This window comes from Colletotrichum destructivum, chromosome 11 (genome assembly GCF_034447905.1).
Source record: "Colletotrichum destructivum chromosome 11, complete sequence".
Lineage (NCBI taxonomy): Eukaryota > Fungi > Ascomycota > Sordariomycetes > Glomerellales > Glomerellaceae > Colletotrichum > Colletotrichum destructivum.
In genome coordinates, this window is record NC_085906.1 from 125,561 (window position 1) to 146,491 (window position 20,931).

General features: G+C 49.9%; 13 protein-coding genes across 13 annotated transcripts; 4 read left to right on the forward strand and 9 right to left on the reverse strand.

Annotated features, from left to right (window-relative positions):
* Window positions 1-570: 570 nt before the first annotated feature.
* CDEST_15222 (Putative zn(2)Cys(6) fungal-type DNA-binding domain-containing protein) lies at window positions 571-1,070 on the reverse strand (the record flags this gene model as incomplete). Its single annotated transcript, XM_062931378.1, has 2 exons — window positions 571-909; window positions 1,011-1,070. 2 exons carry the CDS (start codon window positions 1,068-1,070, stop codon window positions 751-753), a joined length of 219 nt encoding a protein of 72 aa, XP_062787429.1. The 3' UTR covers window positions 571-750.
* Window positions 1,071-1,568: 498 nt separating this feature from the next.
* Window positions 1,569-2,717, reverse strand: CDEST_15223 (uncharacterized protein; the record flags this gene model as incomplete). Its single annotated transcript, XM_062931379.1, has 2 exons — window positions 1,569-2,143; window positions 2,699-2,717. The coding sequence occupies 2 exons, from the start codon at window positions 2,715-2,717 to the stop codon at window positions 1,569-1,571; spliced, it is 594 nt and encodes a 197-aa protein (XP_062787430.1).
* Window positions 2,718-3,444: 727 nt separating this feature from the next.
* CDEST_15224 (Putative Acyl transferase domain superfamily, Acyl transferase/acyl hydrolase/lysophospholipase) lies at window positions 3,445-3,669 on the reverse strand (the record flags this gene model as incomplete). Its single annotated transcript, XM_062931380.1, has 1 exon — window positions 3,445-3,669. The coding sequence occupies one exon, from the start codon at window positions 3,667-3,669 to the stop codon at window positions 3,445-3,447; it is 225 nt and encodes a 74-aa protein (XP_062787431.1).
* Window positions 3,670-3,729: 60 nt separating this feature from the next.
* Window positions 3,730-4,718, reverse strand: CDEST_15225 (Putative thiolase, polyketide synthase, beta-ketoacyl synthase domain-containing protein; the record flags this gene model as incomplete). The annotated part of the gene is given in 5 exon segments (XM_062931381.1): window positions 3,730-3,904; window positions 3,922-4,258; window positions 4,323-4,383; window positions 4,519-4,661; window positions 4,676-4,718. 5 exon segments carry the CDS (start codon window positions 4,716-4,718, stop codon window positions 3,730-3,732), a joined length of 759 nt encoding a protein of 252 aa, XP_062787432.1.
* Window positions 4,719-5,384: 666 nt separating this feature from the next.
* Window positions 5,385-5,691, forward strand: CDEST_15226 (uncharacterized protein; the record flags this gene model as incomplete). The annotated part of the gene is made up of 2 exons (XM_062931382.1): window positions 5,385-5,387; window positions 5,473-5,691. The coding sequence occupies 2 exons, from the start codon at window positions 5,385-5,387 to the stop codon at window positions 5,689-5,691; spliced, it is 222 nt and encodes a 73-aa protein (XP_062787433.1).
* Window positions 5,692-6,015: 324 nt separating this feature from the next.
* On the reverse strand, window positions 6,016-7,357 carry CDEST_15227 (Putative FAD/NAD(P)-binding domain superfamily; the record flags this gene model as incomplete). Its single annotated transcript, XM_062931383.1, is given in 7 exon segments — window positions 6,016-6,032; window positions 6,114-6,298; window positions 6,317-6,395; window positions 6,478-6,649; window positions 6,667-6,840; window positions 6,937-7,087; window positions 7,137-7,357. The coding sequence occupies 7 exon segments, from the start codon at window positions 7,355-7,357 to the stop codon at window positions 6,016-6,018; spliced, it is 999 nt and encodes a 332-aa protein (XP_062787434.1).
* A 3,614-nt stretch (window positions 7,358-10,971) lies between these two features.
* CDEST_15228 (Putative fumarylacetoacetase) lies at window positions 10,972-11,416 on the reverse strand (the record flags this gene model as incomplete). Its single annotated transcript, XM_062931384.1, has 2 exons — window positions 10,972-11,226; window positions 11,294-11,416. The coding sequence occupies 2 exons, from the start codon at window positions 11,414-11,416 to the stop codon at window positions 10,972-10,974; spliced, it is 378 nt and encodes a 125-aa protein (XP_062787435.1).
* A 57-nt stretch (window positions 11,417-11,473) lies between these two features.
* CDEST_15229 (Putative fumarylacetoacetase) lies at window positions 11,474-12,701 on the reverse strand (the record flags this gene model as incomplete). The annotated part of the gene is made up of 3 exons (XM_062931385.1): window positions 11,474-12,073; window positions 12,169-12,360; window positions 12,492-12,701. 3 exons carry the CDS (start codon window positions 12,699-12,701, stop codon window positions 11,474-11,476), a joined length of 1,002 nt encoding a protein of 333 aa, XP_062787436.1.
* Window positions 12,702-13,361: 660 nt separating this feature from the next.
* Window positions 13,362-13,949, forward strand: CDEST_15230 (Putative oryzine biosynthesis cluster protein J/Cupin-domain-containing oxidoreductase virC; the record flags this gene model as incomplete). Its single annotated transcript, XM_062931386.1, has 1 exon — window positions 13,362-13,949. One exon carries the CDS (start codon window positions 13,362-13,364, stop codon window positions 13,947-13,949), a length of 588 nt encoding a protein of 195 aa, XP_062787437.1.
* Window positions 13,950-14,391: 442 nt separating this feature from the next.
* On the forward strand, window positions 14,392-14,857 carry CDEST_15231 (uncharacterized protein; the record flags this gene model as incomplete). The annotated part of the gene is made up of 2 exons (XM_062931387.1): window positions 14,392-14,548; window positions 14,625-14,857. 2 exons carry the CDS (start codon window positions 14,392-14,394, stop codon window positions 14,855-14,857), a joined length of 390 nt encoding a protein of 129 aa, XP_062787438.1.
* Window positions 14,858-15,480: 623 nt separating this feature from the next.
* On the reverse strand, window positions 15,481-16,122 carry CDEST_15232 (uncharacterized protein). Its single transcript, XM_062931388.1, has 2 exons — window positions 16,025-16,122; window positions 15,481-15,966 (listed from the first exon to the last, which is right to left on the reverse strand). Exon 2 carries the CDS (start codon window positions 15,913-15,915, stop codon window positions 15,715-15,717), a length of 201 nt encoding a protein of 66 aa, XP_062787439.1. The 5' UTR covers window positions 15,916-15,966; window positions 16,025-16,122; the 3' UTR covers window positions 15,481-15,714.
* Window positions 16,123-18,731: 2,609 nt separating this feature from the next.
* Window positions 18,732-19,344, forward strand: CDEST_15233 (uncharacterized protein). Its single transcript, XM_062931389.1, has 2 exons — window positions 18,732-18,934; window positions 19,011-19,344. Exons 1-2 carry the CDS (start codon window positions 18,834-18,836, stop codon window positions 19,186-19,188), a joined length of 279 nt encoding a protein of 92 aa, XP_062787440.1. The 5' UTR covers window positions 18,732-18,833; the 3' UTR covers window positions 19,189-19,344.
* A 1-nt stretch (window position 19,345) lies between these two features.
* CDEST_15234 (uncharacterized protein) lies at window positions 19,346-19,766 on the reverse strand. The gene is made up of 2 exons (XM_062931390.1): window positions 19,510-19,766; window positions 19,346-19,447 (listed from the first exon to the last, which is right to left on the reverse strand). The coding sequence occupies exons 1-2, from the start codon at window positions 19,678-19,680 to the stop codon at window positions 19,388-19,390; spliced, it is 231 nt and encodes a 76-aa protein (XP_062787441.1). The 5' UTR covers window positions 19,681-19,766; the 3' UTR covers window positions 19,346-19,387.
* Window positions 19,767-20,931: the final 1,165 nt, after the last annotated feature.

The following is a 20,931-nucleotide window of genomic DNA, read 5'->3' on the forward strand; positions in this document are numbered from 1 at the left end:
AGGCATAGATAACTAAGTCTATTTAATTACGGATCGTAAGAAAAGCCTTCTGTCCCGACTCGAATATGGTAGAAAATCACGGTAAGCCTCCACTAGAGATTTCTCAAGAAGTCCTAGGTGTTACGTTCTTACTACGAGCAGGTTAGGGCAACCGACTGCGCCACGAAGCAAATGCTTCAGTAATGATGCATCTGCATGGCCATCCCCTGTTTTATGCTCTATAGCTACGCCGGCTTCTGTATGTCAGATCCAGCGCCGAGACTCCGCGGAGTCCGCAGTAGGCTGACCCTCCTCCTTACGCTACGAATAGATCAGGACAACCAGCTGCGCCACAACGTAAAAGCTTTAGTCTAGGAATCTCTGCCTTATGATCTCCTCTTCTGCGTACTTCGGTTGTATCGGCTAGCACCCTGCCTACTGCCTTGGTCGTAAAAAACTCATCAGAATCGGAATCCGCGGTAGAGCGAAGCCTCCTAACTATTGGGAACCTGATATTAGGAACAGATTTGATTTAGGATTAGGTTCTCATTAGTAAGAAGAAATTGTGCACTGACCATTTTCTTTCTTCGCTTGAGATATACCGCGTGGCGTTGAGTTGCTGCGGCATCCGCGACCTCCGCGTTGCTCAGCACGAGCTCGGCCGTTAGGCCGAAAGCTCCGCGCCCAACCCCGGTTTGTGGCATCATATACCGACATACAGAGTTCAGACAGAAGTGCGTTTCTCAAACTACATTTTCTAGCGTAAAATCGTCATTTCGCGTTCGATTTGCCGTCGGAGGGCATCCGTTTCCGGTGCATTGATTGGTACTTCGCGGCGGCTGCTGAAAGACCGAATTCAGGGTCTGTGACACTTCGGCACTCAACCCCGTATTTGACACATCTCTGGCACCTAGGTCGAGCCAGATCGCACTTTAAACCGGTGTTAGCCGGAACGGAGACGGAGAACAGGTTTCGCCGCCGACGAGGGGTCCGGGGGGGGGGGGGGGGGTGGGGGGGGTGTGATTCCTTACTTTGGCCCTCCTCTGGCGACTGAGATAGCAATTGGAGTTTGGTTTGCCGGTGTTTGGCATTGCGAGCTGGGCCTGTTTACGCAGCCGATTCGGAACAGGACTTCTGCTGATGACCGCCGGGTTTATGTGATAAGGCACCAAGTTTGCAAGAATATTAGACAAATGTCCGAAGAGTGCTCCAATGCCCGATCTTGGCGCTCCGAGTCCGTGTCGTTGCGCCTTGGGATGAGGGGGCGCAGGGAGTTGTCATCTCGAATGAGCTTCCCGGAGGCCCGGAGGCCCGGAGAGGTTGGGCACCGAGAAGATTGCGATTCTGAGAGCGCTTACTCGGCCCACCCACGGCCGCTCACCCATTCCTCCCGTCTCTTGTGCGAGGCACACGTTTTAGACATCAAGCTATCGCTTATGATAATTGCAGTGTCAGGTTACAATGCAATGTAGTGCGATATGCTTTATGTTCCAATTTTGGGTTAAGAAAGTAACACTTCACCAACCCTTCATGACTACCTACACAGTATTGGTAGGCGCTCCTAGGCGAGGTGTGATTGCCCGGGAGTTTCACTCCAATCGTCTTCGCGTTGCACGGGCAAACCGAAGATCAAGTGGAGCCACTACGTTCCCGGCCCGAGGGACGATGGCAACCCGGACTCTGAGAGCGTATTCGGGCTGCGGAGTGCAGATAGTGAATGGCAGCTCCGTGTGCTGAAATAACACCCAGCCGTCAAGTATCCGCAGCAGCTTTTGTCTGTAGTCGAAGACGACCTGGAACAGCGACGCATGGGATAGATCCGCCGACGAGGACACGAGGCCGAGGCGTCCCTGCTCGACGGCGTAGGGGACGCGTGCGTGCTGCATTGCCTGCCGCAGGCGCTCCTTAACGGCTTCGAGTTCGTCAGCAAGGGTCTGCGCGGGCTCGAAGGGCGCCAGACGGACGGGGAGTAGGATGGCGAAGAAGCCCATGGTCGAGACGTCCTGGATGCTAGCACGGTTGGGGTCGGCGTCCATCTGGCCGCTTTGAACGTCGGATCGCTGCCGCGCGTCGAAGTTGGAGTACTGCGGCGGCGCTGCAAGTTGCTTACCGTCGTATAGCTGGCCAACCTTGTCGAGGAAGTTCTGCGTGGTCGAGCCGTCGCCTAAGTTTGCTTTAAGATGACGTCCCACTGGTTGATATCCGCAAAGGGGTCTACATCACAGCCCTCGTCAATTCCAGCCCACTAGTCCAAGAATAAACTAAACAGGGAGCCAACACAAGTGCTGTTACAGTGAGTGGCTTTAAGCAGAACAACATGGCCGCCAGGCTTTAGAAGAGGCTGCACGTTCGTCATTGTCTGCGCCAGGCTCGGGGTAGCATGGAGGAAAGAGGAGACAATGATTAAGTTGTATGAGTGTAGCTTGAAGCTTTTCTATTCAGGCTTCTTTGTAATGTCAAGCTTCTAGAAGATTATGCGGTCCTTGTGTGCTGAAAGTTGCTCTTAGGCCTTCTCAATCCAAAACAAAAAAGAAAAAAAGAAGAAGAAAAGACGCTAGAAAAATATCGATGAATGTGTAGCTGTTGAAACCCAGCTGCAGAATGTCCAAGATGTACTTCGTTGCCAAAGCAGTACCGCCACCTTTGTATAGGTAAGAGCTTACTTGGCACAGAAGAATGAACCAGTAATAACACGGTAGGTTTCCAAGGACGAACCTACCAATCTCAAAGAAGTCCATCGTCTGATAGCAATAACAAAACTGGCCGACAGGTTCCTGACCGTATAGCCAGCCAGCCAGGACCACTAGTCAAGTAGCTCGTGTAGAACTCCGTCAGTAGTCCGTCATGGTCCATTCATAGGAACGGGTTGCTCTTATCCCGAATGGTCGACAGAGTGTTCTCGCTCTCCCTCTTGACCATCTTGACGTGAGGGTGGTAGGAGTTCCTGCGGCATACGTGTGTCGTTAGCAACAATCAGTGCCAACACCGGACAGGGAAAAGTTCCATAACTTACTCTACAACCAGCTACTCGATCCCTCTGCGAGTATCTGACTCCCAAGATGGATTGTGCCAGTCGTGCCAGGTTCCCTCGCTCACCTTGACCAAGACGTGCCCATTCCAGTAGAGATACCTCTGGTGAGGCAGCGTAGCGGTGGCGCGATCTTCTTCTGTGAACTGGCTGACTCAGTCCTTCATGTAGAAGTAGCAGATACGCTCAACAATAGGAATCACTTGCTTGTCCTGCTCAGTAACCTAGAGTTCCAGATTGCCCAGGAGTGCCTCAGGCTTCAAGGGGCCCCATACCGTCTTGATGAAAGCTTTATGGTCGTCAGCCTCGGACGGCTTGGACAGTGGCTGCAAGAACAAATTCTCAATGCAATAGAAGACTTGCTTGTCGTCGCGTGGAGAAGACAGTGGCATCTCCAGCCAAAACGTTACCCTTGTCGTACGTGTTCGCCGTGTTGATTAGAGGCCTCGTCCTTGAGCGAGGAATCCAACAGGCAATGTCTGAAGCGAGTGGGCAAGCTCAACCACGATGTCGCGGACATGGGGTATCGCCAAGATCAGCGATATTATCATGCCAGGCCATTGAGCGCCCTGGCCAGTGAACACACCTAGGAGAAGGGGCCTCTCCTGTCTGGTTATGGTGGAGGAGCGTAAGTTGGGTTCTGAGCTGGCGTTTTCTGACATGGCGTTTTTTTAACCTGGCTGCTAAAAAAAGCTCTTGAGATGGCTTTAGCTTCCTGAGGATCACCTGCCAGCCATCCAGTTCCTGTGAGTCCAAGGTAAGTAGACGTTCCAGTTCCACGCTCGTGCTTGATACCTACCATGAGCTTCAAAGAATTGGCAGCGGTCTTCAGCTTGCGCGACGTCTACACCAGCCCGGGCATGGGTCTCGCGAATTAGGACCTCCAGCGCAACATGGCTCGGCATTGTGATGACGGTTGTGTGCGTCCGTCTTGGTTGATGCCCGTTTCACGGATGACACATCCAATGGAGTCGTCATCAAGCAGTGCTTGGCTAAGCGTCTTCAGAACCACAGTGACGACACTTTCCTGTTGACAGAACATCGCATACTTGGTCAGTGAAAGTTCGATGGTGGAGTCAATATTATGGTTACTCCGCTGTGGTAGGGTAGCCTCGTAGGTCATATACAACAGGCAATGAATGAGAGGGACAAGATTTACACCTCTCGCGTACCCATCGGCTGCAGTATCCCAAATTCGGAATCTGCCCGTAGGTGAAAGCATATTCAGCTTGCTCTCCGTGATGTGACTCACTATGAAAGATGCAGTGTAAGTCTTGCCGAGTCATCCCACTTCCAGGAAAGGCTGTGGACCTACTTAGAGATAATATCGAATTGGAGTCAGCTGTGATGGCTGTCTTGCTCGATCCGCTCCTTAGCTGTTGCACCGCGAGATGCACCGCAACCAGAGAGGAACTGCATGCAGTATCGATGCGTCATCTATGGTTGTTATGATCACCTTGAAAACATTGATACGGTAGCCGTGTTGTATTCAACCAAGCAGCATTACTTACACTTGGACCGTGCCAGTCAAAAAAGTATAATAGACGGTGCGACGCGATACTTGTGGCGGCACCCATTGCGAAGTACGTTAGGCTGTAGCTTGTGTCTTTGACTTTAACGAGCTCGAAGTCGTGAGTCATAACGCCGACGTACACTGCGGTATCTGACCTGCAAAGATCGTGTACTCTGTATCCAGCCGCGGCCACAGCATCATAGGTGGTTTCTAGGAGCAACTGCTGCTCCAGATCTATGCTCTCCGCCTCGCCAGTTTAAATGTTGAAGAATGAAGCATTAAAAGCCTGGGGTGTCTCATTGAGAAAGTATCCGTGACGGGCATTGGTCCTGTCGTGGTGAGAGCTATCGGAATGGTGAAGTGCATCGATGTTGGATCTCTCCTCCGGAACTTCAGATTGCAAGTCCTTCGGTTCTTTCAGGAGTTCTCATAACTTCGCTGGGATATCAACACCTACCGGAAACCTGCAAGCACTTCAAACAACAACAATGGGCTCGTTAGGCGACATGACGCTGATAATGATCGGGAAAAAGCCGGGGAATGAAGGACTTGGGTGAAAGTAATACGGTGCTCTCTTCCTTGAATCTATCTTGCCCCACTGCAATCGGTCCAGGTACCTTGTTTAAAGCCTCCGTAGGCTTGTACTCTCTTTCATCCGATACAATACACTCATCGACGCACATAAACATCTCTCGAGCATTGCTCTCCTCACCTGTCCACCCAGACTTCCAGCCCCAAAAAAACTTACCCACCACTTACTCACTGCATTGTTTTTATAAATCTTGTCCATTCTGAAGCAGGGTTTCATCTCCATCTTAAATTTCTACCTACGCGCAGAGAAATACCCGTAAAAACACAGTCGCAATGGTCTACATCACTGAAAGGGTCGCCGTCGCGGGCCATCCTCTGCATTCATAGCGGCGGTGCTTCCCCCGATATATCCCGTTTCCAGCTCCGTGGTTTCCATGCAGCTCTCAAGAAGGATTTTGAGTTCGTGTTCGCCACCGGAATCCACGTTGCCGTCCCCGGTCCAGATGTTCTCCCCTTCTTTGCCGGAATGAAGTCGTTTTACTCTTGCTTTCGCAAGGGAGCAACCGACACCGGAGGTGAAATTGCTGTGTTCAACGAAGCCATCAAGATGGCGGTGCAGGACTGGCAGCTGGAGAGCTAGCACGTCAAAATAGTTGGAGTCTTAGGCTTTTCGCAGGGCGGGCTGGCGAGTACGGTATTGCTGTGGGGGGAGGAAATGAGACTGTTGTCGTGTCTTCCGCAACTGGTATTTGGAGTGTTGGTCTGCTGCGCTTATAGTGATGTCACAACAGACTACATCCGCTGAAAGTCGGAGGGCGGTGATATTGCCAAAGTCTCGGTACCTACCTTGCATCTTCACGGGAGTCAGGACTGCAACTTGGGGCAGGCAAGAGAAACGCTTGCAACGCATCACTCTTCGAAGGCTGCTCAACTTATCAAATCTTAAAGGTGCACATCACATTCTTCAGAGAATGGAGGATACTGTGAAGATGACGAACCACATACGACAACCGGGTATCTCTCGTGATACGAAAACAAACCGGGAACCAATATCCAACTTACGTGGAAGCATCGGATGAGCAGCGTCTCCGATGAGAATTGCCTTGCCGCGGGCCCACTGACGAATGGGCCCACGGTACGCATGCCGCCACAGCTTCAGATCCTCGGCGTTGCTAATCCATCCCGCGGCCATGTCAGACAAATCACGTAGGGTTTTGAGCCACAAGCTTGCGTAGTCGGGCGAGTGGCTATATCCCTCTACTCACCGGCAAATCTCAACCAGGGAAGGGTGGAACCCAGAGTATGTCTCCAACAAGTCGTCGACATTGCCTCCTCCGTGCCAGTCTGTGAGCAAAGCGTGTTAGCCCCCCGGCTCGCCAAAACAACATCAACCGCACACCCTCGGGACTGTGTCACATCTTCCTACCTTCATTTGCAGCCAGGCCCTTTTTGTACACAGAACTCTGGTGCAAGGCAACAAAGTTTTGTACATGGCTACTGGTGGAAGGCTCAAGCCTATCAGTCAAAATCAAGAGTACACGGCGCCGAAAGCAGCTGACTATACTTCGTGATGGTTGTGGGGTGGGACTATTGACTCTCTGCACGGATATCAAACCAGCCTCCTGTCGGAACCCGTGACAACATGAAAGGTCTCCACGTCTTCCTGGAAGAGAGGCTTGGTGATTGGGTTGCCGAGAAGCTTGGAGGTTGGAATGAGGAACCGATACGCGCACTCGTTTACGACGCCGACAGGGAAGTCGGTGCCGAGAACGCTACGGGCCACGACGGACTAAAGGCGGGTGCATAATATTTGTCAGAAGGGTTTTTCCACAGGTGGTCTGGTTTATGACGGTAGGTGGTGACTGCTGACTGGGTATATACTTACGTGAAGACCACCAGTGCCTACAATGAGGTCTTTCTGTAGCTCGGTCCCATCTTGAAGCTTCAAGAGGCCGGCCTCACAGTCGATGGACGCGACGGGCGAAGACAGGTGCAGAGTGGCGGGGGTAACGCCGTCGGGGGGATCCAGGGCGAGTCTTTTGAGTTCGTTGTGTAAATCAACCCGGTGAGAAAGAAAAATACCACGGGGCGTGGAACCTGGACTTGAAGTCGTCGTATCTACCGCTCGAATTCGTCTCTAGGGTGGCACCATCAAACTGCTTCCCCTCCATCACTTTCACCAGTCTGGCCCTTTTCCGGTCAAAGCCGATGGCGTCCAGGACCGGGGCAGCATTGGGGCTGACGTTGACGGCGGCTCCCAGCTCGTTTGCGAAGCGAGATCGCTCGTACACCTGTGAGGCCGACATGTATAGATTAGCATGGCTAGTACTATCGATGCTTTCCTGTCAAGGAATTATGATGGAAGGTAATCGATTGGTGATGGTGTACTTGCGGACACTCTGTCTCAATCGGATCAACATGGCCGCCGCCGTCAGCCCGGCGATGCCTGCGCCAACGATGCCGATATCCAAAACGATTCCGAAACATTTTTCGAACTGATGCGTCGCAGGCCGCTTCGTGGCTGGCAATATGGATCGTGGAAGGGGTGTGGAAAGGGTGGAAGTAGATAGGGATTTCAAGGTTGAGTATTTATTGATTAGATCAAGAAAAGAAAGAAAATACCTGAATGAGTTGCAGTGGTAGGGTTAAAAGACTCCTAGCTAGACATTTGCCGACGGCAACAAAGAGTGCTATCGAAGAAAAAGATGTAATATAGAAGACTGTACAAGAAGGAAGAGGGAGGATGTTGTCACGAGACATCATGAGGTAGAGCACACTGTAGCCATCGGAGAAAAGGAGTAAAAGATGCTTAATTCTAGGAAGTATGAAGTGAGTGAGATATAGCCTATATATACATATAGGCACGTGGATAGGCACGTGTGAGGACTGTTTTAGAGAGCCATAAATAGGGGGACTTTCCCTGTGACTAATGTTATAGCTTCTCTGACAGGAAGCTGTAAATGTAGGTATAGCAGACAACGTAGTTATTACCCCCTTAAATACTGAAGGCTATGTTTTACAGTAGTAACTAATAAGAGCAGGCCTATATTGCTTACCTAAATTTCCAGAAAGAATACCAAGTCTTTAAGGCCCCTGGAGCTGACAGCTTAAGATTTTACTGTAGCTTTAGTGCGTGAATTAGTTGTGATGAGCACTATACGTCTAGGAATGAGAGAGTGAACAGTGGTTGATCTTTCTAAGATCTATCCTACCTGTTGGTTCGGGTTGAAATACCCGTGAGATCAGTCACGTGACACCTTCGCGTGACTCGTGTTATCCAACATGACCTACGAAGCAGTTCTGCTTCACGACATTAGTGTAATATGTATTTACATATAACGTGGTTGATAAGCTCGGCGATCAGACAAGCTCGGCGATCACCCGACCGGATAAACTAATCTTTCACCTTTACGTACACATCACACTATACTCAGCAATGTCCCTTATGAATAAAGAAGCTTAATTGAACTTAGCTATCCAGGCAATCAAACAAACTGAAAATCTTAGTATAAGAGCCGCATGCCGGATCTACTCAGTACCCTACTCAACGTTACGCGACCGAATTAAGGGAAAGCTGTCACGACGCGACGTATTGCCTAGCTTACGAAATTTGACTGCGCTTGAAGAGGAGAAGCTAGTTGAGTACATTCTAGACCTGGATTCCCGATCGTTTCCTCCTCGCCTCAGTGGTGTGGAAGATATGGCTAATCGACTGCTTGCCGACCGCGACGCACCCCCAGTTGGGAAGCGCTGGGCTTCAAACTTCGTCAAGCGACAACCACAGCTTCGGACGCGCTTTTTTCGTAAGTACGACTATAAGAGGGCCCAATGCGAAGATGCAGGCGCGATAAACGCGTGGTTTCGCCTTGTGGCGAACACAATCGCGAAATACGGCATCGTGGACTCCGACATCTACAACTTTGACGAGACTGGTTTTATGATGGGCCAGATTGCATCCGGAATGGTCGTCACTAGTGCCGAAAGGCGGTCAAATACGAGAATGATGCAGCCTGGCAATCGTGAATGGGTTACAGTCATTCAGGCCATTAGTTCGTCAGGCTACAGCGTTCCGCCGTACATCATCGTTGCGGGCCAATATCACCTCTCCACCTGGTATACTGAAACCGGTCTCCCACGCGACTGGGTCATTGCAACGTCTGAAAATGGGTGGACAACAAACGAAAGAGGCCTAGATTGGCTACGGCACTTTGATCGGCATTCAAAACTGCGTGCAAGTGGTAGTCATCGCCTCCTTATCGTCGATGGGCACGAAAGTCACCACGCCGCCGACTTTGAGATATATTGCAAGAAAAACAGTATCGTCACACTCTGCATGCCGGCTCATTCGTCTCACTTGCTTCAGCCCTTGGACGTTGGGTGTTTTGGGCCACTAAAGACGGCATACGGTCGACAAATTGAGGATAAGATACGCCGGGGTAATACGCATATTGCGAAAGAAGACTTCTTCCCTGCGTTTCGTAAGGCTTTCACGCAAGCTATCACGGAAAATAACATTCAGGGAGGATTCAGAGGAGCAGGGCTTGTCCCTCTAAGCGCAGAAAGTGTGCTTTCAAAGCTTGATGTCAAGTTACACACTCCAACACCTCCAGGGTCCCTCCCAACAACACCCCCTGCGTGGACTTCTCAGACGCCAAACAACCCAACAGAAGCATCTTCTCAGTCTGAACTCATTAAAAGGAGGATATCCCGCCATCAGAATAGCTCCCCAACTTCAATTATTGAAGCTGTAGAGCATTTATCAAAGGGAGCGCGAGGATTTATGCACCAGATTGCCTTATTAAGGTCGGAGGTCCAGATCCTTCGAGAGGAGAATAACCTGCTTAGCCGACGCAGGAGGGCTAAGAAAACCCGTCTCAAACAAGGAGGAAGTCTTACTATAGCTGAGGCAGAGGACCTTCAATCACAGAGAGAGGCGACAGCTCAGATTGAGGAGGAAACGCGCCGGAGTAGTGGTCGCCGACCGAGGACTGAGACGGGCCAACGGCGGTGTGGCGTCTGTGGGAACACCGGTCATAATGCGCGAACATGTCAATTTGTCGAAGAAATATCTGAGGAAGAGGACCTCCATTAGTTGGAATTCAATTGATTTCCTGGGTGTTGCTTATTAGTTGGAAATGTGCTGTGGTTGCGGTTGGGTGATCGCCGAGCTTGTCTGATCGCCGAGCTTATCAACCACGTTATAGTAAGCAGTATAGAAATAAGTAACAATAGAGTAGTAGTATAACCCTTTACTATACTAGTAGATCTTGTAACTGTCTTGTAGTTACAGTAAGAAGCCTATAAACAACCCCCTCCTCCTTTTCTCCTTCTACTCCCTAAGGATCCGAAGTATTGTGCAGGGAAATGCTAAACAACCCCCCTCCCCTATTGTTTTAATTCGCACAATGAACTCGCCTCCCCTCCCCTGCCTCCACCTAGACTAAAGCATTGATATCGTCTAACCTAGAGTTAGGTAGTTAGATAGGGATATTAAGAACACTCTACTAGAGGTAAGAGGTACTAACCTCTAATAGCGCTGTAAGTAACTTACTTATGCCCTTGTAAGACATAGAATGCCCTGGTTACAGCAGGTAAGGAATATTAAGATACTAAGTCTACAATATACATTCTTGTAAATGATTTTTAGAGTGGACGCGCAAGTATGTACATGCGTTTCCTATAACTACTTTAAGGCCTTTCTGTACTATTAATAATAGTGCTAAAGATCGAAGACAAAAGAAATCTTAAAAATAGCTAGAGCAATCCAAACTCTAGTAACTGCTCTATCTAACTCTTCTACTGTTTTGTATATGTGATGAATGGCGCAAAAGTGAAACTACACTTGCAGTGAAACGAATTCGGCTTATCTAGGGCGTCTGCACCCATCACGACAGTATAGCCATCACTTTTGTGCTTACATCTAACCTACCTTCTGCTTACGTGCAGGCAGAAGTATTCCTCGGCACTCACCAAAACCAATGTAGGGCCTGTTACCATCTCGCTGCCCGCAGAAGCCTCTCAGTACTATCTCATCACCGTCCTGCAAGTACTGCATGCGGGTGCCGTCGGCTAGCTCGACATCCTTTGACCCTGCCTGGGTTGCTTCATATAGACAGCCCAGCTCGGTCTTCTTTCCGCCAGAGTCAACATGCTGGAGTGGCCCGACAGTCGAGCCCTCTAGTCAGCATTCGGCAAGGAGAGAGAGGCCACAGTGTGAAGTCAGCGGAGGTGGCAATACTTACGTCGCCAGAAATCGTTCCGGTGCCGATTAAGTCTCCCGAGCCAAGACCGCACGCCGCGGATGCATGGTGCGCGAGCTGTTGGAAGGGCGTCCAGTAAAGATAACGAAGATTGCTGGATGCCATGTGATGCGTCTTGCCGCTGCCTGGATCATCATTTTGCCTCAGCCGTGCAATTTTTTATCAATGTCGTTGGAGAGATGTAGAGCGTAACTTCCGAATCAGGTCAACCTCGAGATGAACGTCGAATGTTCCGTTCGATCCTGGCCACTTGAGGTGATCAAACGGGGCCGGGCTTTGTGTTGTCTTTGGGGGGCATCTGAACGGTTCTAGGGCCTCCAAGGTGATTACCCATGGCGAGATTGAGGTCCCGAAACCTGGAAGGCGGTTTGCCAAGTCAATAATTTGCTTCTGAAGCAGCAGTCTGGGACATGACGAACCCTTGCTGTGGAAAGGTCCAAGCGGCTTCATCTCAAAGATCTGAAGGTCTCGCGAGGACCAGTCGTTCAGCAGCACGAAGCCAAAGATGTGCTCCTCAACGTGTTCGATGGCAAGTTCCTCCCCATGCTTGACCGGTTTCGAGACAAAGACGCCCATCTCAAGCTCGTAGTCAACTTCTCGCGAGGGGCCATATGTGGGGTTGCCGTCGCCGTCGTAGTACACGCCCCTGGGTCTCCGGATGGGTTGCGGAGACGGGACGACACTAGACACCCGTGAGTTATACACAGAGGGCGCGTAGAACCAGTTATCAGGGATGGCCACACCAGCTGCCATGGGCGAACACTTGGTGTTGTCAGCGAGCACTTTTTACCATGGAATGCTTCCTGGGGTCCTGTAAATGCCACAGAGAGAAAGGGAAGGTGGCCCGGCCAGCTTACATTCTGCACGTGCTCCAGAGAGCAGTAAAAATCCGAGAATCCCCCAATCTGAAACGGCAAATGCATGGTGATGTTGGCCAGTGGGATTAGACATTGTGATGGGACATCATTCGCTCTTATGCTTTGGATCAGAACGTCGCGGACGGCGCGGCGGGTCGCGCGGCCCAACGCGGCAAAAGTGTTCAAGCACGGCTTGTAAGAGCATAGTCAGAATTGGAATGATCTGTTGGACTCTGATTTGAGGCAGTTCTGGAGAGGGGAAAGCGGGCAAATCTCTCTCCTATTTTGCCTATTTCTCTCTCTCTCCTCTCCTCTTCGCGTACCTGAGAAAATATGGTCTCGGCAGCTGGTCCCAGGACATGGCCAAGGCGACCCTCGGCGGCAAAGGCAACCAAGTCGATAGCGTATTCGCCAATGGCAGTTGCACACCTGGGGGTTGTCTGGCTGTTGGAAGAGATGACGCCGAAGGGAATGTTGTGAATGGTAAAGGGTGTATCGCCGGAGGACGCCAAAAGATCTGGAATCAGAGCCATATTTGGATACACAAAAGCCACAGAGGATTGCTAGAACCTATAGGCCACTCAAAAGAACAAGTCGTCCTGGCGATCCAAACTTGTACTTATCAATCGAAAGTCATGGATTGGCGACGTGGTGGGTGCTTCTTTGTACTTGATTGAATCTGGGGCACGCGTTTAGATCCCTCTTCTGTGAGTGTTGCCACTAGTGGAGGCCCGAAACTTGAAAAAGGTTAGACGGTGCCTCGGACGTGTGGCGGGGCCCGGGGACCGGAGAAAGCCGGGTTCGGCTCGGGCGGGGGTTTATTTAGCTCGCTGGGGCAGACGCGGGGGGGAGAGGGGGAAGGGGGGACCCTATCAAACAGATAGTGGTCCAATCCATATGGATGTTCCCGGCTGGAGATGGCCGTTCGCAACATTATTGCTTGAATCACGTTTTGCTATATGGGACGCCCCAAATTGCCGGCTTTTCAAGTTCATTTCAACCTGCGGCACGATAAATGCCCCTTCTATGCTTATATATCTCTCTCCCTGCGTATCATGTCCTTCCTCCCAACGGCACCGTACGTCACACACACACCGTAGTTGAGTCTGCTTGCGCCCAGAGACATATGCTTTGACCCCCCCCCCCCCCCCTCTCAACACTTCTTTCTGCATCCGTCCGCATCATATCAAACAATGGCGCCATCGAGCAACACCCAGGCCGACTCTATTTCTGACCTTCGCAAGCCGAGTGTCTACTTGACAGGACATGACCAAACCAGCGGCAAGGCCGTCATCCAGGAAAAACGCCAGCCCCCATGGACCGTCTACGACGACAAGACCATGGCCTTTAACGTTGCTTATACAACCTCGGAGTTCCCGGCGTCCTTGGATCACGACTTCGACATCAAAAAGCATGACCATCTCATGGGTAGTAACACTCTAGGCCTCGTCAACCAGAACGACACCGTCTGCCGTATTGCCGATTTCGCCCCCGTGTTCGATTGTATGATGCACCGGACTCAGAGTGTGGATTACGGCGTGGTTCTTGAAGGTTCCATCGAGCTGGTGATGGACTCGGGCGACACCGAGCTCATGCACCGCGGAGACGTGGCTGTGCAGAGAAGCACTATGCATGCATGGAGGAACCCGAGTGAAAATAAATGGGCTCGCATGGTGTTTGTTCTGCAGGACTGCCAAAAGATCAGCCTTGGCAGACAAGCTCTAGAGGAGGATCTTGGAAGGGGCGTTGAAGGGCTTCCATCAAGCAGCAATGATGCGTAAGGGAGGAGAGAGGCTATAAGTAGTAATAATCACTCGCTTTAATAGTAGTTGTGGTCAAAACCCTAACTAAGTGATTCAAAGTTTTATTTATATGAAGGTGAGAACAATCTGTAATCTATGTAGGAATCCTCATCAAGCCTTTAACAGCTTTCGCTTTATATCCTCCAAGACCCCCAAACGAATTGATTGTTGCACATGTGGGAGAGTTCCCAAGTCTGAGCCATCATCTTTCCATAGACATCATCATTGGTGGGAGGGGCCCAGTGCAAACTCGAATCAATAATATGCCATGGCTCTAAAGGGTTACGGGCAGATTCGACGGCAGAGCCTAGATGTCATGTCAGAGAGAGACGCCCAGTGTCTACTCTTTATACCAGCTCAAAGCTGCTACTCAACGTAACGTACACTCTATAAATCTTACAACTTCTTTGTTGAATCAGACATGTCGAAGAAGCTCCACGACGCCGTGACTGAGGCGCGCACGTTGTGGCAATGCAACTACATGCGAAATGATGCTCGGTGGAGCCTGAAGCAACTACACGGTCTGTACCATCTCATCCTTGACAACAGAGATGAGCTCGCAAAACACGCTTCCAGCGGTAGGTCTCTCTATTTCTCTCTCTCTCTCTCTCTCTCCCGAGACCTGTCCCATGGTCATGATGCCCTTCTCTGGAGTTTTGCTCCTGACCTCATCGACGTCTTGCCACACAGAGTACTCGACTTGCGCGAATGAGAAAAACATTGCTCGTCTTGTGGGCGAACTCAGCCTACACATTCAGGACGCCGATCAGACGATTGTCCGGTCAACTTGGACGGCTAGTGCTCCCCTGTTGGGGCAGCTCGAGGTCTTGAGGCAGCCCTTGGGGGTCTCTGTTGTTGTCTTTGGGCCCCAAACCCCTGTAGGCTAGATCTTCCCCTGCGTCTGGGAAACCCTGGAGGCAATCTCCGACTTCTTGCTCCGCCGCCACTCCCATGGAGATAAAAGTGATCTTGTTGTTTTGCTTGGTCGAGGCAGCGCTGGACGTCAACAACATGTACGTCTTCTAGTTAATCCTGGTGCCGTGGTTCCTCACCGTCAACAAGCCAACTAGGACGGTCTCCTTAGCGTAGACCCCTAATGTCGCCATTTATCACCACCAGCATGCCCTTGATCTAGGAGGCGAACCTTTCTGTCATTGTGATGGTAACCCTAAGCTACATCTCTCTATGTACTCCTCAACGACGGCAATGTACTCCTACTTCATCTGCTTGTCGATGACGCCTGAGGTGCTCAACATCCCCGCCTACTTCTTCATCTCCTTTTCGACGACTGCTTCTTGAGCATGGTCGATTATGTCGTTGCAGTGATTATGGATGCTGTCGATAACGATGCTCTGCTGATGTTCCTTTCGCCTTGTCGGGGAATGATGGACCGACTGTGAGATGTGGACTGGGTGGGAAATGTGCCGGGAGGAGCAGCAGGGTGTTTGGGCGCGTCAGAGGAACCCAGTCGGCCCACAACCTAGGCACGTTCGTGAGAATAATAGTAATGGGTCAATTGTGCGTATATTGAGTGTGTTATCTGCGTACCCATTCTCGTGCGCTTTGGCTGCGCCATGCCGTCCGACTAAGCCCTCGGCCCCTACGAAGCCCACTGCCCGGGATGAGAAGCCCGAGGCAGGCCCTTCGCTGCCGCCGAGCAGCCGGCCGATCCAGCCGATAAATCCTATCTCTGAGGGTCTCTGTAGCGCCCTTCGTGTGTGTTATGACCTCCAATTGAACAACTCTACTGATCACACCGCACATTGTCGCAGCATGTGATTGTGCCCTTGCTTAGATCGTTGCATTGAATAGAACCGCAAAAGTTTGCCTTAGCACCGCCTTGGCCGCATGTTCCGTCGCACTTGATCTGTTCGCAAGCCGCGCTGACAGCAGCAGCGTACATGACGGCAGAGGCGAGAGCGATAGTAATTTTAGAGAACTGCATGGTTAAAGAATGCGTTTCTGTAGTGCTGCTGGTGTCTTGATAGGTTCGTTCCTAGCGCAACAGTTAGTCAATGGTTCTAGCCATGCTTACACCTTAAAGATCTACATACAATAAGGCAGTAGTACTAAGAAGCTTTTAGAAAAGAATAGTAGATCAATGTGCACAAATGATAAGTAATGCAAAATCTGCTATTCCAAGTGAGAGTTATTGTTGAATTTATATTTGTTTAACGGCTTGAAATTGATAGACCGATTGAGGTTTTAAAGCTTATTACTAGTCAGTCCTGTAACCTGCACGGGCGCAACAGCTGAAGCCGGCAAGTTTTGCATAAACTAGATCCTTGATGTAGTCTCTTGGCGTGTAGCAAAGCTTATTCTGCAGCCGTCAGAAGATCTCGTGGGAACTTCACGTAGGCAAACGAAATAGATGTGTCCAATATGGAGACGAAGGAGAATAAGTACGTTGAGGTGGACAAGACAGACGTGCATTGAGAAGGTGATGGCGAACCTTGCGATAGAATTGTTGAAGACCAACACGACCGCAGAGCTGAAGAACCAGTTGATCTGGTTGATGGTGGAGAATCAAGACATGGAGAAGAGGGTCAAGAAGCTGCAATTTGTCGAGGGTGACGGACCTGACGACGTTGATGGTGCTGGAGATTCTAACTGTGCATTGGGAGTCTATAATGGGTCTGTGGTCAGACTTGTCAACTGTAGGCAAGTAAAACATCTTATTCGAGGTCTTTGTCCTTACCAACTGGACCGCAATGTTAGCATTCCAGTCCGAGATAATGTGTAGACGCACCCGGTGTCGTTAGACTTCTTGCTTTCACTGTCAATCGGGTCAATCACCTCGTCTTATTCGACTGTAATCTGCACGTTGTCGCGCTGTACTATGAGATTCTGGACAGGCAAGACCTGAATGCTGACTGTTAGGTGCCCAGCCGGATTCTGATGGGAACGTAAAAACAGCGAAATGGCTGAGCCGATGAGATCACGCAGGTCCATCTCCCTTCTATCTAGATTTAAGCACATGCTCATAAGCAAGTGTTCTGGGGACATATTCAAGACAATATGGTGCTCATGGGCATGTGTGAAGAAATTAATTATAGGTGTAGAACCGTGGGCGTGGGATTGTAAAAACGGACTAGCAGGAACTTTCAGAGCGTAGGTTGATGACACGGCTGTGTGTGGAGATGGCGACGGACTCTTGGCTTGCAGCGGGGGCAAGGCGGCATGTCCCCAAGCCCAGCGGGTTGCGGAGATGAAAAGATGTGGAATTATTGCGTGTTGTGGCTGGCGGCCGGCGGCTTTGGCGGCCGAGGTCGAGAAGGCGAGAACGGATGCTGTTGGCGAGCGAGATGCCTCTCCTGGTCTGCGAGGGGCCTCTGCCCAATGTCCGACGGGACAGCGGGGACCAGAATAATTTCCGAGAGCCGATTCCGGTTTCCGCCCGTGCCGGTGCCAGTCATGTCCACAAGCGTTTGAACAAGGGCCTTAGTGCCCTTCAGCGCTGACTCGAGACGGACTCTCCGCGCACTGATGTGACAGTCGAGACCTTCCGCCGCTGGTCGGAGGCTTCCTGTTGACGACAGCAATGAGTAGGTCTCTGCTGCTATGTTACACTAGTGTACCTCTTCTAAGATTGTTAAGAGACCCAATTTCAGTAGGAGCAGTTCTTTGCTTTACGTTGCAGTATCTGCTTTCATTAAAATATCCTTTATAACAGAGACGGTTACAGATAGGATACAATGCGTGGCAAAGTTTTGCTTAACCTTGGTTTTATGTAACAGAGGATGTTATTTAGGCTATATCTACGTCTGATATCGACGAGATCAAGACAATATTGGCTTCAAGAGAAATAGGGAAAGACATTGTTTACCTAAGATGGACTGGGGAGACTGAACAACTCACTCGGGACTCAGGAGAGGGTCCTACACACTGGAAACAAGCGGGACGTAGGTGGAACCTAAATGCAGGTGTAAACCTTTTTATGAGATTAGTAAACAGGTCTTTTTTATCGTCGTCATACCATTGTTTTACTTTTTTAGGCCCCGCCTTTAGGTTATTGACTCGCTTCAGTACGACAATATTCCAACCGCACAAAGACACAGTAACTGACTCGCGATATTGAAGTTTAAGTTTACAAGTTCTCAGTCGATTGATATTCGGCCCCACTGGACGGTAAAAGTGGAAGTGAAGGTAACTAAAGCCAGTCGAAATTATTAATGCCTGGTGACCCCGTTTTTGAAAGAAAAAACGGTCTAGTGGGATTACAGATAACAAGCAGGCGCTAACATTCCCTCTGTCAAGTCAAGACAACAGGTTATTCTATGGTGTCTGAAATCTGACGAACGGGACACTGAAGGCTGTACGGGCCGAGTGGAGATGCCGCCCGCTGGACTGGCCCCGGTCTAGCCCGGATCCGGTTCATGCGAATGTCGCCGATCCTACATCTTATGCCGGCACGTTTGGACCTCGGGCTGCAGCGCAGGCAGGCCTAGCCACGGAAGCCGCGGAAACCACACGATCAGGCGGACGACCCCAGCAGGGTCGCCAGACTGCAGAAACGAATTAAACCCCCTATCTTACGAAATCAATTCACTAACCTAGGATGACTTAGGTAACAAATGCAAGGTAGAGCAACCTATTACATCTTTTTTTTTTGTCCTAGTCCAGTTCTGGGACTAAGTGATACGCACAAGTAGGATTGGTAATTTCCCTTTCTAGCAATTGTAGTTTCAACAGTTTTGTTGATATTGTGGTATATATAACTAATGTTTACCCCCTCTTTTACTTGTTCATCTCTCCTAGCAGAGGTTTCTAAACGTCCTTAGTCCTACGCCTTTTTACAAACTCTTTCGGTTACACACTTATCTGCTTCTTGCAGCCTTCTATCTTACACTCCCAACTGTCACTATGAAGATCTCTACAGGCCTTACTACGTCTCTGTTTTTCTTGAGTGCAGCTGCAGCTGCTGTACCTGACAGCTTGGTTACTGCAAGGTCTTCTCACAATCTGTATGTAGGCTTTCCTTATTCTATTCCCTATCCAGCTTGAGTTTATCTCAGAAGTACTAATCACCACGTGGTACAGAACGAAACGGTCCCAATGCTATTGTGATAGCGGAGCTGCCACTCGAGACTGTTGTAATGGATTAGGGACAATGGGTGGTGACTCCAACCTTGAGTGCGTTCCTAGTATCGCAGCCAACAACGATAAATTCTTAAGCTGTTGCTTTAATAAGGGCTTTATTGGAAACGTATGCTTTTAGGGGCGTTACGTAGATTCTGCAGTAGCATTCGATTGGATACACTGTGTTCCAAGTAGCCTACAACCTATATAGAAAGCTTCTACACATTGTAAATAGCATAGTGTATGATAGAGTATGCTCCTCCTAAATATAAGAGTACTCTACAAAACATCTATCTTAGAGTAGGCAGGCTAGCAGCCAATTTAGGGACAGCCCTAAATCAAAATACATTAGTAAGTAACCTAAAGCTTGAAATAAGAGCTTTACATACTCCAGGGCACTGCAACACACCAATTAGCATAGTCTTAGTAGTATAGCAAGCTTAGAGTAGTAGGAACTTACGCAGCTAACTTGGCAAAGACCAGGAATTAACGAACAGCAGCTCGGTGCAGGAGGACTTCTGGTATCCATTTGAGGATCACGAGCAAGGACGTTGCCGACGTGATGAATATTGCCTGGAACCGCCAGGGCTACAGAGGTGAAGAGTAGGGTAAGAGCGACCTTGAAGTTCATTTTTGCGTCTTGAAAAGAAGGAAAAATAGGTAGGTGGTAAGACTGAAGACTTTGTTGATTTTGAGAGTGACGAATGTTTTTCTGTGTCTGTTGAGCTTCTAAAAAGTTGAAAAAGGACCGGACCTTGATCTCTTAAATACTACTGTAGGTGAAAGTTTAGAGACATATTGCAGACCATAACCCGGAGGGATCCGGACAATTTGTGTCAATATGCTCCGGATGTCCTAATACTAAGTTGAGTGTGGCTGCATCTTTACAAACGACCTGTTCTACAGGGTTTCATACGGGAAAACACTTTTCCCTGCAACTATAATGAAGCTTGTTATAGTGTTAATTAATTTAAACCTTTCAGTTGGTATTTGACCGAGACCGAGCACGAAATGCGTAACAGTATCTACCAAAGATTATCTACAGATCTTGACTCACCTACGACTTTTAAGATTGACATAACAGACAATTAGAGACACTGTTTATTGACATTTGACGAATTTCGCGCTGTTCAAACCCGCGCTTTTCAGTGTCGGAATGATTTCGGTAGCCGCTGGTGGAGGCGGTAGGTAACCACGAGAAAAAGTTAGTCGATAGCGTTCTAAATCTTCGTCAGCCTCGAAAAGGACAGAGATCTTGCCCGCCCTTGGCCTGAGACGGCTGGTGAGCTTGGAAAGGTCCCTTTTGCCCTCGGTGGCGTAGTCCGCAAGCACGTTGGTGAGCTTCGAAGGGCCCTTGCTGCTGCGCGCCTTGGCGAGGGCCTCTCCAACCTCGTACTTCAACTTGTCGTCAAGGTTGTCGGGTGCCTCGTCTTTGACGAATTTGTCGCGCTGGTCCTTTGGCAGGCACTGTTTGTGTGGTTTGAAGCTGGTGGCGAGATCGGCGAGGGTCCCCCTTTCTAACCGCCACTGTTGTCGGATATCTCGAGCATTTGGGCGAGCATCTTTTGTTCCCACCTCCTTGTAAAAGGACGTTTGAATCGCCTACCTGGCACAAGTAGTAGCGTATTTCTTTGGATTTTTGACTTTTATAATGGAAGCCGGGAGGATGTCGACATCCATGTCATCCACGGTGAGGACGCGTTCATGCTATGCTAGGAGAGAAGCAACAACTCTCATCTCTTACAACGCGCTGCATGATGATGTGGACTCCATGTTATGTCCGCATCGATTTCATTGGGCCAGGCGCCTGTCTACTGCTTTTTTTCCTTTGCCAGCGTCTCCAAGTAGCCCAGTCGGACCGGGTCCGGCCCGTCCCGGGTTT